The sequence below is a fragment of the Triturus cristatus genome, chromosome 1_2 (genome assembly GCF_964204655.1).
Source record: "Triturus cristatus chromosome 1_2, aTriCri1.1, whole genome shotgun sequence".
NCBI lineage: Eukaryota > Metazoa > Chordata > Amphibia > Caudata > Salamandridae > Triturus > Triturus cristatus.
This window is the reverse complement of record NC_140580.1, coordinates 1,147,538,960-1,147,553,032: the sequence shown is the minus strand read 5'-3', so window position 1 is coordinate 1,147,553,032 and position 14,073 is coordinate 1,147,538,960. Positions and strand designations below refer to the sequence as shown.

General features: G+C 46.3%; 1 protein-coding gene across 2 annotated transcripts in view; it reads right to left on the bottom strand.

Annotated features, from left to right (window-relative positions):
• The window catches only part of SETX (senataxin), a 674,415-nt gene that overhangs the window by 544,237 nt on the left and 116,105 nt on the right, over nucleotides 1–14,073 (bottom strand). For both annotated transcript variants that reach the window (XM_085613922.1, XM_085613923.1), the window contains exon 4: nucleotides 398–507. In XM_085613922.1, coding sequence (XP_085470048.1) covers nucleotides 398–507 — 110 coding nt within the window. The remainder of the gene's footprint in view (nucleotides 1–397; nucleotides 508–14,073) is intronic.

The window sequence follows — 14,073 nt, the reverse complement described above, 5'->3', positions numbered from 1 at the left end:
ATTACTGGTGTAGAGCAGGAGCAGAAGGCGAGTGGGACAAATAACAGCATGTTAATTCTTATTCATTTTTAATTCCACTCTCGCTACCCCAAACGTTTACAGCTTCATAGAACAATGCATAACCAGAGGGTCTTATTAAGGAATGCTTTGGTTTAATGAACCTTGGAAGAATGAATGCTTCAGTCGGCCCCAGCAGGGCTCAAACTTTTAAATGGCAAGTTAGTCTCACATGTGTACGGTAATTATCACTTCAGTAAGGTGTCCTGCCATTAAGCAGAGAAAAATTATTCAGCTACTGCAAAGGATGTGAAGTTTACTGGCACAAGCACTGACTCCAAAGGAGGTGCGTCTTAGTGAGAGGTGAAACAGACAAACAGTTGCAAGAGAGCAGACTCACCAGCTCATTGGGGTGCACCAGGAGCAGATAGATACCAGGGTGCTTGTCAAAGACCTGGAATGAGTAGCCAACTCTCTCCATCTTGCACAAGGCTTCCACGCACAGCTCACCTAAGGTGAAGAAAAAGAAGGAAAATGAAAAAGAGGACACCCTTGCATAAAACACCAGACAATTCCCGCCTGGGAAGAGTTGCCAAGTACAACATTACTTGTTCACTACAAAGGGGATTACGAATAGGGCTGACCTGACTTAGTTACCAAACCCTGGAATTCACAGGTTTCCAAAATACAGCAAAAGAGCTTCAGTGCCTACAGCAGCCTCTGCATCCTTTAAGAGGGAGGCCAACACTGGTGCAGTAGTAAAACTATGTTTCTAGCTCTTACAGAGTGGCTTCAGGCTCTCGGTCTTGGCCTCAGGTACTCAATCTTGAACCTACAGGCTCACTCTGTGACATGAAGGGTGGTTAAAATAACAAACGGGCTGTGGCACGGCAGAAGCAGCTATGGGGGGGTCGGGGGCTGCGGAAATTACGCCAGTCATGAAGGACTCCACCCTACATCCATCAGTACATTGGTTATGTTTCAATGAGCTCACTTCATCATCATTCTCCCGCAACCATGAACCATTGCCTACCACATTTCCATTCACCTTTACTCCTGGAGAGTTCCTAACGAGATTTTGTTACACCTAGACAACTTTACCATCACTCAACTTTGCTGAACATGCACTCTTCTCTAACCAAAAGTGGTTGAAAAAATGTGGTACTTCCTTTGGTAACTTTCCTATAATTTTGCACTCACCCAACCTCCTTTTTACTAGACCACATCCTTAACTCTACTTTATTTGTCAGAATACTCCTTATATGTCTTCTGAGCCAACTCCAGGTTGTTCTTAACCACCTTAGGGGACTATTTATTTTAAAGTTCTAACAACAACCAAGCACTATCATTCGTGAAAGGTTCCCGACCCTTCAACAACTTGAAAGGACTGTGACCCGTCACAGAAAGAGAAATCCTGCAAGTCCAAACCAACCTGCACAATTCCTTCTCCCAATCCTTGCCCGTGTTGATGGCAGCTTGAATGTTCCCTATAATATAATCACCCTATTGAGGCACTCAACAGCTGCTACCAGCAGCATGATAAACTACTGTACTACTGGCTTTGATACCATTCCTGGAAAGGAAACTCTTCAACTTCTCTGCAGTAAACTGTAAATCACTTTCACTCAGTAGGATTTCTGGAATCCCTTCATTCATTAAACATTTCTTCAATAAAGAAGCCATGGCAACCGCATCCACTTTATGATACACTTCAAATTCAGGCCACTTAGAATACAAATTTAACAGCACAAATTTAGGGCACTCCTGTGTAGTCCGAAATGGGAACCAAAATATCAACTGCTAACTCTTCCCAACGCCCTTCCGGAATCTCTCCAACTCCTAAGGGAGGTCTGTAAACCTTCTGAGATTTATCCATATTTTCACAACTCTCACACAATATTACACATTTTCCATATCTAAATAAACTCCTGGCCACCAATATGAAGCCTTCACTCTTTTCTTAGATTTACCAATGCCTAAATGCACTTCATGCATAATTTCCAAAATCCTTGGTCTCCAGGATCAGGGAGGAACAATCCTAAAAACCCTCAACAAAAATGGATACCTCATCCTTGAGTTCCCAGGACATCTTACTCTCTTCATCCAATTTATTCTTAATGGTCCACTTGTGCAAAACACATTACTTAATCTTACAAAGCACATTATCATTGTCATAACCCCACAACCACTCATTCACTGCAATAGCTTGAACTTCACCTTTCACAACAGCAACTTTATATTCATCCAACTCATTAGAAATGTGTTCCTGTAACAGCAGCAGGGATTCGCTGAAATGGTCAGCAAATTTATTCTTAAGTACTATAGATATTCTACATCATATGTATAGTCCAACAATCTAAGTGACATTCTAGCAATACGGAAAGTAGCTTTCGCCGAACCTTCAGTGGCCAACGCTTTTATTAAAGGCTTGTGATCGGTGCGTAGCATAAACCAGGATCTTCGCAAGTACTGTCTACATTTCTCTGTCGCACACATGCATGCTAACATCATCCTCTCAATGGCTGAGTACTATTCTTCAACAGGCAATATTGAACAGAAGGTAAAAGACACAGAGCTCTCGACCTGCTCCTCCGAGACTTAATTTAGAACGGCTCCCAGTCCCTTGCCACTAGCCTCAGTGGTTAGAAGGGAAGGAGGGGATAGGTCAAAACCCTGAAATGGTATCGCCATCCAAATGGAATATGCTACTTACCAGTATGCATCTGTTCTTGGCATGTAGAGCTGCAGAGTTGTACACTTAGCATAGATCGCCATCTGGTGTTGGGCCCGGATGTTTGCAGTTTGTTTTTCTTCTTGGACAGTCTTTGGAAGTCACGAGTTTGGTGACTCCTCCTTCGGTCCGTACTGCGCATGGGCTTCGGCTCCATCCTCAGATTGTTTTTCGCCAACAGGGAAATGATGGAGCTTGGTAATCACAGTGAGAAACCCATGTGTGTAGTATCTAAATAAGATGTACTGGAACGGATACAGGTAGCCGGGGAGGCGGGTGGGCGTGTACAACTCTGCAGCTCTACATGCCAAGAACAGATGCATACTGGTAAGTAGCATATTCCGTTCGAGGCATATGAGCTGCAGATTGTACACTTAGCATAGATTATATAGCAGTACCCAACCCTAGCGGCGAACACCGGTATCCGTTGCAGTGGTTTGAAATAGTGTCTTTAGTACAGCCTGGCCCACTCTAGCTTGCTGCTTGGAATGCACATCTACACAGTAATGTTTTGTGAAGGTGTGCGGTGTAGACCATGTGGCTGCTTTGCAGGTGTCATCTAAGGGTATATTCCCTAGAAAGGCCATAGAAGCCCCTAACTTTCTTGTAGAATGGGCTTTAGGCGGAACAGATAATGTTCTTTTAGCCTTTTGGTAGCAAATCTGTATGCATTTTACAATCCACCTAGCTATCCCTGATTTAGAAATGGGGTTGCCTTTATGTGGTGGAGAGAAGGAGACGAACAATTGTTTAGTCTTCCTGAAGGGTTGCGTTCTTTGTATGTAGTATAGCAAGGCCCTTTTTACATCGAGTGTGTGTAGGGCTCTTTCTGCAACAGATTGAGGTTGCGAGAAGAAGACAGGTAATTCCACCGATTGATTGAGATGGAAGGGGGAAATGACCTTGGGCAGGAACTTCGGATTTGTGCGAAGTATGACCTTGCTGTGATGTATTTGTATGAAGGGTTCCTGTATAGTGAACGCTTGTATTTCACCAACCCTTCTAAGGGAAGTGATAGCTACGAGAAAAGCTGTTTTCCAGGTGAGGAACTGTAGCTCGCATTTATGCATTGGTTCGAAGGGCGGACCCATTAGTCGTGTAAGAACTAAATTTAGATTCCATACAGGGGAAGGTGGTGCCCTGGGAGGAATTACTCGTTTAAGGCCTTCCATGAAGGCTTTAATAGCGGGCACTCTGAAGAGAGATAAATGCTGTCTGTTTTGTAGATAAGCAGCGATCGCTGCTAGGTGTAGGCGTATGGATGAATATGCCAGGTTACACCTGTGAAGATGGAGCAGATAGCATATGATGTGCTGTATGGATGCATCTAAAGGGTTGATTGTATTGTTACGGCAGTAAATAACAAATCTTTTCCACTTTGCGGCATAACATGCTCTAGTGGTAGGACGTCTGGCTTCCATGATGATGTTCATGCAATCAGGGGGAAGGTTAAGGTATCCGAATTCTAGGATTTCAGGAGCCAGATCGCCAGGTTGAGCTGAGTTGGGTCCGGGTGCCTGATTTCTCCATGGTTCTGGGTTAGGAGGCATGGGGATAGGTGCGGTTTTTGATGTGGTACCACTGATAGTTGTAGTAGCGTGGTGTACCACGGCTGCCTGGCCCACGTCGGAGCTACCAGAATGAGTGTGAGGGAGTGCTGTTGTAGCTTCCTGACCACTAATGGAATTAGTGGGAGAGGTGGAAAGGCGTATGCAAATCTGCCTGACCAGTTCATCCATATCGCATTGCCCTTGGACAATGGGTGTGGGTATCTGGCGGCGAAGCTTGGGCATTTTTTGTTTTCGTGGGTGGCGAAGAGGTCTATCTGAGGATGCCCCCACTGTTGGAAGAATGGCTGAAGAACTTGCGGATGCAGTTCCCATTCGTGTAGTTGTTGCGTTTGTCTGCTGAGCAGATCTGCCATGGTGTTTTGTACGCCTGGAACGTGTTGTGCCAGGAGAAAGATGTTTTGGGGAATTGCCCATCTCCATATGCTCTGGGCTAAGCGGGAGAGCTGGGGAGAGTGTGTCCCCCCCTGTTTTTGGATATAATACATTGCAGTCATGTTGTCTGTGCGAATGAGGACTGCTTTGCCCGAAATCTGTTTTTGGAAAGATTTTAGGGCTAGAAAGATCGCCAAGAGCTCCAGATGGTTGATGTGGAGCAATTTTTGCTGTGGCGTCCATAGACCTTGCATTGTGAGGTGTAGGAGGTGCGCTCCCCAGCCGGAGAGCGATGCGTCCGCTGTTAGAATCACCTGAGGAACCGGGTCCAGGAACGGCCGCCCTTTGGAAAGGTTTGTGGTGTTCCACCACTGCAGAGAGTGATGTGTGCGGCCGTCCACCAACACCAGATCCGTCAGCTGACCCTGGGCCTGGTTCCACTGTTGTGCTAGGCACTCTTGAAGTGGACGCATGTGGAGTCTTGCATGGGGCACTATGAAGATGCAAGACGCCATCATTCCTATGAGCTTCATGAACACTCTTGCTGGAAGAGAGTGTTGGGGAAGGAATGTTTTGCGTAAGGCTTGAATGCTTGTGATTCTGGCTGTGTTTGGATAGGCAATACCTTTGGAGGTGTCTATAGTGGCCCCGAGATATTGCTTTGTGTGAGATGGTATGAGGTGGGACTTTTGGTAGTTCACCGTGAAGCCTAGCTGGTGGAGCAGTTGGATGGTGCTGTTTGTATGCTGCACGCATTGGTGGTAAGACGCGGCTTTTATCAGCCAGTCGTCTAAGTAAGGGAAGACGTGAATGTGTTGACGTCTGAGGTGTGCTGCTACTACCGCTAGGCATTTGGTAAACACCCGTGGTGCGGTGGTGACCCCGAAGGGGAGAACCGTGAATTGGTAATGTTGCCCGTCCACCACGAACCTGAGGTATTTCCTGTGAGAGGGGTGTATTGGAATGTGAAAGTATGCGTCTTTCAGATCCAAGGTTGTGAGAAAGTCTCCCTGACAGAGGAGCGGGAGGACTTGTTGTAGGGTGACCATATGGAAATGGTCTGAATGTATGTAGGCATTTAGAGGCCGGAGGTCCAGAATGGGCCTGAGGGTACCGTCTTTCTTTGGTATTAGGAAATATAGGGAGTAAACCCCTAGATTTTGCTGATTGATGGGGACCTGCTCTATAGCGTGTTTTTGGAGGAGGGAGAGTACCTCCTGTTTGAGCAGTGTGGAATGTTCTTGAGACATTGGATGGTGCCTTGGTGGGATATTGGGCGGGGTAGATGTTAGCTCGAGACAGTACCCTGACCGAATGATTTGGGTCACCCATTTGTCCGATGTTATGGACTCCCATGCGTGGATAAAGTTTTGTAGTCTGCCCCCGACCGGAGTGGAATGGTCTGGGGGGAGCGGAGGGAAGTCATTGTGTGGGCGGGGTGGCAGAACGGGTGTTGTTAGTTTTGCCCCTGCCCTTATTGTTGTTGCCTCTGTAACCACCTCTTTGGTTGCCCTTCGAAAAGGTATTTTGAGGAGGGGATTTGTAGGAGGTAGAGGTGCTATCGGTGGAGAAGCCTCTGCCTGTGCCACGAAAGGAGGAGCGTCGAAAGGAACGTTTAGAGGCTTGTGTTTGGAGTGCCCCCATAGACTTTGCTGTGTCTGTGTCCTTTTTCATCTTTTCCAACGCTTCGTCTACCTTGGGCCCAAAGAGAGTTTGTTGGTCAAAGGGGTGATTGAGTAGGGACGCCTGGACTTCAGGCTTAAACCCTGAGATCCTGAGCCAGGCATGGCGACGAAGCAGGACACTGGTATTTATGGCTCTAGAAGCAGTGTCGGCTGCATCGAGGGCACATTTAATGCAGGTGTTTGTAATGAGTTTACCCTCCTGTATTAGCTCATGAGCCCTACGCTTGTGTTTCTCGGGGAGGTGCTGCATAAGAGCCTCAAGTTCGTCGTAGTGTGCTCTGTCATAGCGCGCAAGTAGCGCTTGTGTGTTTGCAATGCGCCACATGTTTGCAGCTTGAGAGGCGGTGCGCTTGCCAGACGCGTCTAGGAGTTTGGATTCCTTGTCTGGCGGTGGGGCTTCTCCTGAGGACTGGGAGTTAGCCCGCTTTCTAGCTGTAGAGACAACTAGGGAATCTAAGGGAGCAGGGCCCTTAATGTATGCAGGGTCTGTGGGTGCCGCCTTATACTTTTTCTCTATTCTAGGGTTTAGTACCCTGGCCCTGACAGGGTCTTTGAACACCTCTGCGGCATGCTTGGTGACACCCTTAAGCATGGGTAAGATAGAGGTGGATTTGTCCTGTATGTCGAATGTATCCAGTAAGAAGTCGTCTTCCACTGGTTCAGTGTGCATGTCCACCCCATGGTAGTGTGCTGCTCTCTGCACTAAATGATGGAACCCTAAGGAGTCCTCTGGAGGAGACGGCCTGGATGGGTATAGGTCGTCCTGAGGAATATCGGGTACATCAGGGTTATTGTAATCCTCCCACGGGTCTGGGGTCCCTGGTGGAGTGGGATCCATTGGGGCGTCCGCCGGATAATTGTCCGGGTCCCCGTCATCCGGATCTGGGGACGGAGAGTAGTGAGGTAAAGGTGGCGGAGACCTGGGAGGGGGAGGGGGGGGAGGGGGTGGAGGAGGTAGGGGAGGTGGTAGTGGGGAGGGCACTCTGAGGGGAGAAGTAGCAGAGTCCTTCCGTTTGGGTGGTGGAGGAGGAGCCGGAGTATCAAGGCGTCTTTTCTTGATAATTAAAGTCAATAGCCCAGTCTTTGGATCTTTGGACAGAGTCTTTTGTAAAGGGTCTGGTGTAAACAGAGCCAATGGCGCCGAATCGTCCGTCGGCACCGGTGATTTCGGAACCGAGGACTTCGATGGTTTGTGTGCGCCATGCTTTTTTGGGGCCTCCGGTTTTTTCGGCGTCGAAGGAGTTTTCGGCGCCGGAGCGTCGGTGCCGACAGATTTGTGTTTGTGTTTGGTCGGCACCGAGAGTCCAGGCTTCGGCACCGGTGGCTTCGGAGTCGAGCTGGATATTGCTTTCTTCGGTGCCGGATGCTGTTTTTCGGCACCGGGCGTCGGCTGGCTCGATCCCGAGCTGCCGTGAGACTTTGGAGGCTTCGACACCGGGCCCGAAGGTGGGGTGATCGAAGCTTTGGTCTTGGTTTTGCCCAGGCCGGCAGGCGAGGGAGTAACCTGAGTCTCTTTGGTTTTGGGCGCGGGGGTGGGAGGGGGCACAGTACTCACGGCCCGCTGCGCCGGTGTGATGTCCTCCACGTCGGAGTCGTCGGCCTCGGAAGCGCTGACTACGTCTTCTTCCTGCTCGGTGTGTGTTTGCCCCGAAGCTTCGGCGCCGTCTCCGAAGATGTCCGGTGGAGCTGCAGACGATGAGTGCGCCATGGTGCGTCGAGCTTTTCGATCCCGGATGGTTTTCTTCGATCGAAAAGACTTACAGGCGGGGCAGTCTCTGGCCTCGTGTTCTGGAGAGAGGCAAAGATTACACACCTGATGGAGGTCGGTGTGGGGAAATTTAGACCCACATTTTGGGCACTTTTTGAACGGAGTCCTTTCCATCGGCCGGGACCGGAGTCGAGGAGGGCCCGAAGGCCGGTGCCGATGTACGGGATGGAGAAAAGTGCCGCTTCGAGAGATGAAGATGATGATGAAGAAACTCGAAGAAACAAGGATTTTCCGTCGAGGCTGGAACCGTAGAAGTTCGAAGCCGGAGCACGAAGTATCACATCCGAGCCCGATGGCGGAAAAAAAAAATCTGGAGGATGGAGCCGAAGCCCATGCGCAGTACGGACCGAAGGAGGAGTCACTAAACTCGTGACTTCCAAAGACTGTCCAAGAAGAAAAACAAACTGCAAACATCCGGGCCCAACACCAGATGGCGATCTATGCTAAGTGTACAATCTGCAGCTCATATGCCTCGAACATACATTTTTATGCTCTGGAAATCATTTTGCAAGCCCTCATTCCCCATGAAACATTACGTCCCTTTAAGAATTGTCTCAGATTCAAGGTTCTCTCTTCAAAATTCCCCACAAATTTGGAATAATACCCTGACAATCCTGAAAATGAAATTACAACTTCTTTACATGTAGGTATAAGAGAATCTCAGATGGATTCAATAATCTCCTTCCTAAGTAATATTCCAAATTCACTGACTTTAAGACCCAGGTAGGTAAATTATTTCCTCCTAGTCTTACATTTCCGCAACTTTACTGTCAAACAATTCTTCCTTAATATTTCCATGACTTTCTGGAAGATACCATCATGTTCTTTTTTTACTTTCCCTCTCAACCAAGATGTCATCCTGAAAATACATAACTCCTTCTACCCTTTTAAACAACCCATGTATTAACCTTTGGAAGATAGCCGCTGCAGACACCAATCCAAACGGCATGTGGACAAATCTATTTCAACCAAACGGTATAAAAAATGCAGTGAGGTTTTTGCAAGTCCTATGAAGAGATATCTGGTGGTAAGCGGAAGACAACGCAATCGTGGAAAACCACTTGTACACCCTTAGTTCTGGCCAATAACTCATTAATCCTAGGAAGAGAGAATTTGTCCACCACAATAGTCTTGTTAAGATCACACAAATCAATGCATAACCTTATTGCTACATTTGCCTTTCTGGCCACAACCAAAGGTGAAAGCCACTCAGGACATTGCACATGTTTAATGATCTCCTTCCTCTCCAACTCATCCACTTCCTTGGTCACCTCCACCCTAACACTTAAGGGAATACTCCTAATTTTTAAACAAATTGACGTAGCTCCCCTCTTAAGAACAATCTTGTGTACAAATCTTTTAAGCTTCCCCACAACAACAACAAAAATATCAAAAGTCCTCAACCTCTACATCGCCTCAAATTCTGATTTACTCAACAACTACCTTTTTCTCCGCTATTGGAGTCCATCATGATACCGAATGCCCTTTGATCCAATCCAACCCAATACTGAAGGTCCCAATTATGCTACATATAGTTTACCAATCACCTTCCTTCCCTTGAACTCAAAAATCTAAAATTTGCACCCCATCATGAGAATTTCCTCACCATTAAAGTGACAGGATGAATGTCTGTAGCCACCAAATTACTTCCCAGCACTTCAATAAACTTATCATTCCATACAGATTTAGTCACAATTGGACATAGTGACCCAGAATCCGTAACAATGGAGATGTCAACCCCACCAACCAATCCTCAAATCACACACAGGTCTGACCTTTGACCCCACTACCAATTCAAACTGGGACTGTCAACACAGAGCACCCCTTCAGCTTCACTCAACTCCCTTTAAATAGTCTGTTTAGAAACAGACTATTAGCAACATATTTTAGTTTGTTCCATAACTTTGTTTTTCTTCCTGCACACTTTTGCAAAATGCCCAATCACTCCACAGTAAGGGCATTTGGCCCAAGGTGCTGGAAAAGTCTTATCTCTGTCAAAATGATCTCTGCTGCCACCCCTAAAACAACTAAGGTGTTTCCCCATGTCAGATTTCCCTTTGAAGCTACCTTTTATATTATTATCGTTAACAGTTCTAGTATCACTACTTTTGACCATTCTGGGATATGAAACTTTACATGCTGACGTTTTATCTTTGGTAGAGGACAATGTGGCTGCCTTCGCACACGTTTAAGAAAGTTCATTTTGCTTTACAATGGCTACAACGTCTTTAAGCAGTGAGTCCCCACTCACTCGTAAGGTACCCTGTATATTGGAATAGTCAGTATGTATTTCTTTCTGGTGCCAATTAATTCATTGTGTAAAGAACCAAGTTTGCGAGATGCAGCAATTTCTTCAGCTCAGCTACATACACCTCTATATGGTCCGTTTTCCCTTACTTCCTCCATAAAAATGTATTTGATATGTTCAAGAAAACCTCTCCTTCCAATTCAATTCTGATTTTCTTCTCCATTTGATCATACATTCATAAACCCTTCGGACCTAGACTATGTAAGAGAATTGTTTTTTTGATGCAGAAAATTCCTCATAATCACCTTTTTCAATAGCTGAAATATTACACATAAAATAATCCTTCCATTATGGCTACTTCATTTGTGGCTCCACTGGAAACATCAGAAAAGGTAATGGTGGAGTGAGAGAAAATGTGTGTGCACACATGGCTGACAGAGTTAAAACGTAATTAACAATGTAAATACAATACAATAGAAATACTTTGCCAACCAGAACTAAAACAAATCCAGTGTGTGAATCACAGTTAACTAAATCTCAGATACACGGCAAATTAATAAATTGTGGAGTAGATCCCACAAACACAGTGAAAACTTAAAGTAAGAAATCCTGGAACACAAGTGCAAGGAAACACCCAGAGTGAGACTGTATAGTTAGAATCCTGAACAACAGGTAAGAGGGAGCCTCAATAAATTTGGTGTGCGTATCACCATATAGTACAATGTAGTTCACAATTGTAAAACACGCCAAATGATTTAAAAACAACAGTGGTAACTCACTTACTGATAATCAGGTGTGCGCATCACCATAATTTGCACCCACGAGTGAAGAATCCATAATTACAAGTACAAGAATTATCTCAATAAAATGGTGTGCGTGTCACCGAAGAATCCATAATTACAAGTACAAGAATTATCTCAATAAAATGGTGTGCGTGTCACCGTGGAACACCATGAGGTATGACGCACCCAAAGTATGGCACTATAGGATTAAGTCACAATCGGTAACCGTCATGCAAACAGGTGTGCTCATCACCGTAAATTTGCAAGCCAAACAGAGACAACTTGTGGTAAATTACACCAGTTGTGAAGGATTACTTCTGGTTCATTCAGGAGAACAAGCAGTAACTGTTTGCCCACAGCCAGCACTAACCCAACTGTCATCAACCAACATTCCACATTCGAAATCCTTGCGCTACCCGTGCAACAAGCAATTGCATCTGACTAACCCAGATACCACTGGGACAACGCTGCCTGTGAATGTGGGGAACGCATTCTGAACTCCGTGCCTTAGAAGCCAGATATCCAAAACCAGGAGCGGTCAGTACTCCACACACCTCGGTGCAGCATTCCCAACCCTATAATAACAAGCATTGTTAATGTTAGTGAGATCTCTAAAGCACACAAATACCCTGGGGTGTCTTGGCGCTGAACTGGAACGTAAACCCTGAGAAGGTTGGGTGGGGATTAGTTTAGAAATAATCACGTTTTTAATAATTTTCTGAAGGAGAGGAGAGAGTTGGCCTCTCTCATGTGTGCAGGGAGTGTATTCCATAACTTGGCCGTGCAGTAGCCAATACTACGGCCTCCCGCACTCGCAGTTCGGAGACTTGGTACCAACATTAATCTGGCATTGGTAGATCTTAACTGTCTCCCTGGGTGGTACCATGAGAAGAGGTTTTTCAATGGTACCGGTCCTATCTTATTCACTGCTTTATAGGCAAGGCAGAGTACCTTAAACATAATACATGGCACCACAGGCAACAAATGGAGCTTCTGGATCTCCTCTTTGATTGATTGGTACTTAGGTATGTTTAGTAAAAGTCTGGCTGCAGCATTCTGTACCATCTGAAGTTTTTTCAGATGTTGTGTCTGTAGCCCAAGGTATATATATAGGCCATTACAATAATCTAATGTTGACAGCACCAAAGTTGTTACAACTGTTTTCCTGAGATCATTTGGAATGTAAGGCATTACCTTCTTAAGTTTCCTTATCAGATAGGTCAATTGGTCTTGCCTGCGTTAGAGCTATTGGCTTTGCCAATATGTTTTAGCAGAGCAGCTGCTGTTCAGCATGGCTAAAAGTTAATTGGGTAAAGAAGAGTGGTGTAGAGTGGAGTGTCAAAGTAGAATGGAGCCTTACAGAGAGGCGTAGAGTGGCATGGAGGGGTGTACAGTAAAGTTGAGTGGTGTGGAGTGTCATGGAGTAGTGTACAGTGTTGTGGAGGGAGTAGAGTGTTGTAGAGTAGAGTGGCGTACAGTGGAGTACATTGGCGTGGAGCAGAGTAGTGTGTCAGAACAGAGTGGAGTAGAGTGGCAGAGTGAAGTGAGTTGCGTAGAGATGAGTGGAGTAGTGTCTTCGAAATGCATAGAGTGGAGTAGAGTGCTGTGGAGTGGCATAGAGTGGAGTAAAGTGTCAGTGGAACAGAGTTTAGTGGGGTAGAGCATCACATAGGGGAGTATCATGTAAAGGAGTGTCGTAGAGTGGAGTACAGTGCGGAGTGAAATGGTGTAAAGTACAGTGGTGCAGAGCAGATTGGCATAGAGTGCATTGGTTTTGAGTAAATTGGGTGTAGTAGCGTACGTAGAGTAGAGTGGTGCAGAGTAGAGTGCACTGGCGTAGAGTGGCACAGGGTGGAGTAACGTGGCATAGAGTGAAGTGCCATGGAGCTGAGTGGTGCCAAGTAGGGTGCAGTGGCAGAATACAGTCCTGCAGAGTAGAGTGTCAGAGTGCAGGATCTGCAGAGTCATAGAGAGGGGCACAGTAGAGTGGTGCAAAGAGCAGTGATGTAGATCACAGTGGTGTAGAGTGATGTGCAGTGGCAGAGAGTAGAATGTTGCAGAATATAGTGGCATAAAGTGCAGAGGTACAAAGTAGTTGGAAAAGGTGCAGTGGCGTATGGTGCACTGATTTGGAGTAAAGTGGTGTAGAGGCCATTGGCGTGAAGTGTAGTCGTTTAGAGTACAGTGGAATAGCGTAAACTGCATTGGAGTAAAGTGTAGTGGCATAGAGTGGATTATTATAAAGAGTAGAGCATTGGTGCAGGGTAGAGTGCAGAGGCGTAAAGTGGCACAGCATCGATTGCAGTGGCATGGAGTGGCGCAGCATGGCATAGAGTGAAGTGGTGTAGAATGGAGTGGTGCAGGTTAGTGTGCAGTGGTGCAGGTTAGTGTGCAGTGGTGCAGAGTAGATTAGAGTCGCAGAGTGCGGTGTTGCAGAGTGGAGTGCTGTGGAGAGTGAAGTGGCATAGAGTAGTGTACAGTGCAGTGCCATCGGGTACAGTGGTGTACAGTAGATTACAGCAGCAAGGAGTGAATTGGCGCAGAGAACAGTAAAGTGGTGCAGAGTAGAGTGGCGCAGATTTAAGTGGCATAGAGTGTAGTGCAGTAAAGTATTGTAGAGTGCAGTAGAGTGGTGCAGAGTAGAGTGGTGCAGAGTGCAATGGTGTAGAGTGCAGTGTAGATTGGTACAGAGTGCAGTGGCGTAGAGCGTATTGGTTTTGAGTAAGTGGTGTAGAGAGCATAGGCCTAGAGTGCAGTGGTATTAAATTTAGGGGTGTGGAGTGGCGTAGACTGCAGTGGCATAGAGTAAATTGTTTCACAGTAGAGTGAAGTGGCGGAGAGTGTAATGATCTAGAGTGTCAGAGTGCAGTGGTGCAGAGTAAATTAGAGTGATTTAGAGTGTATTGGCACCGAGTGCAT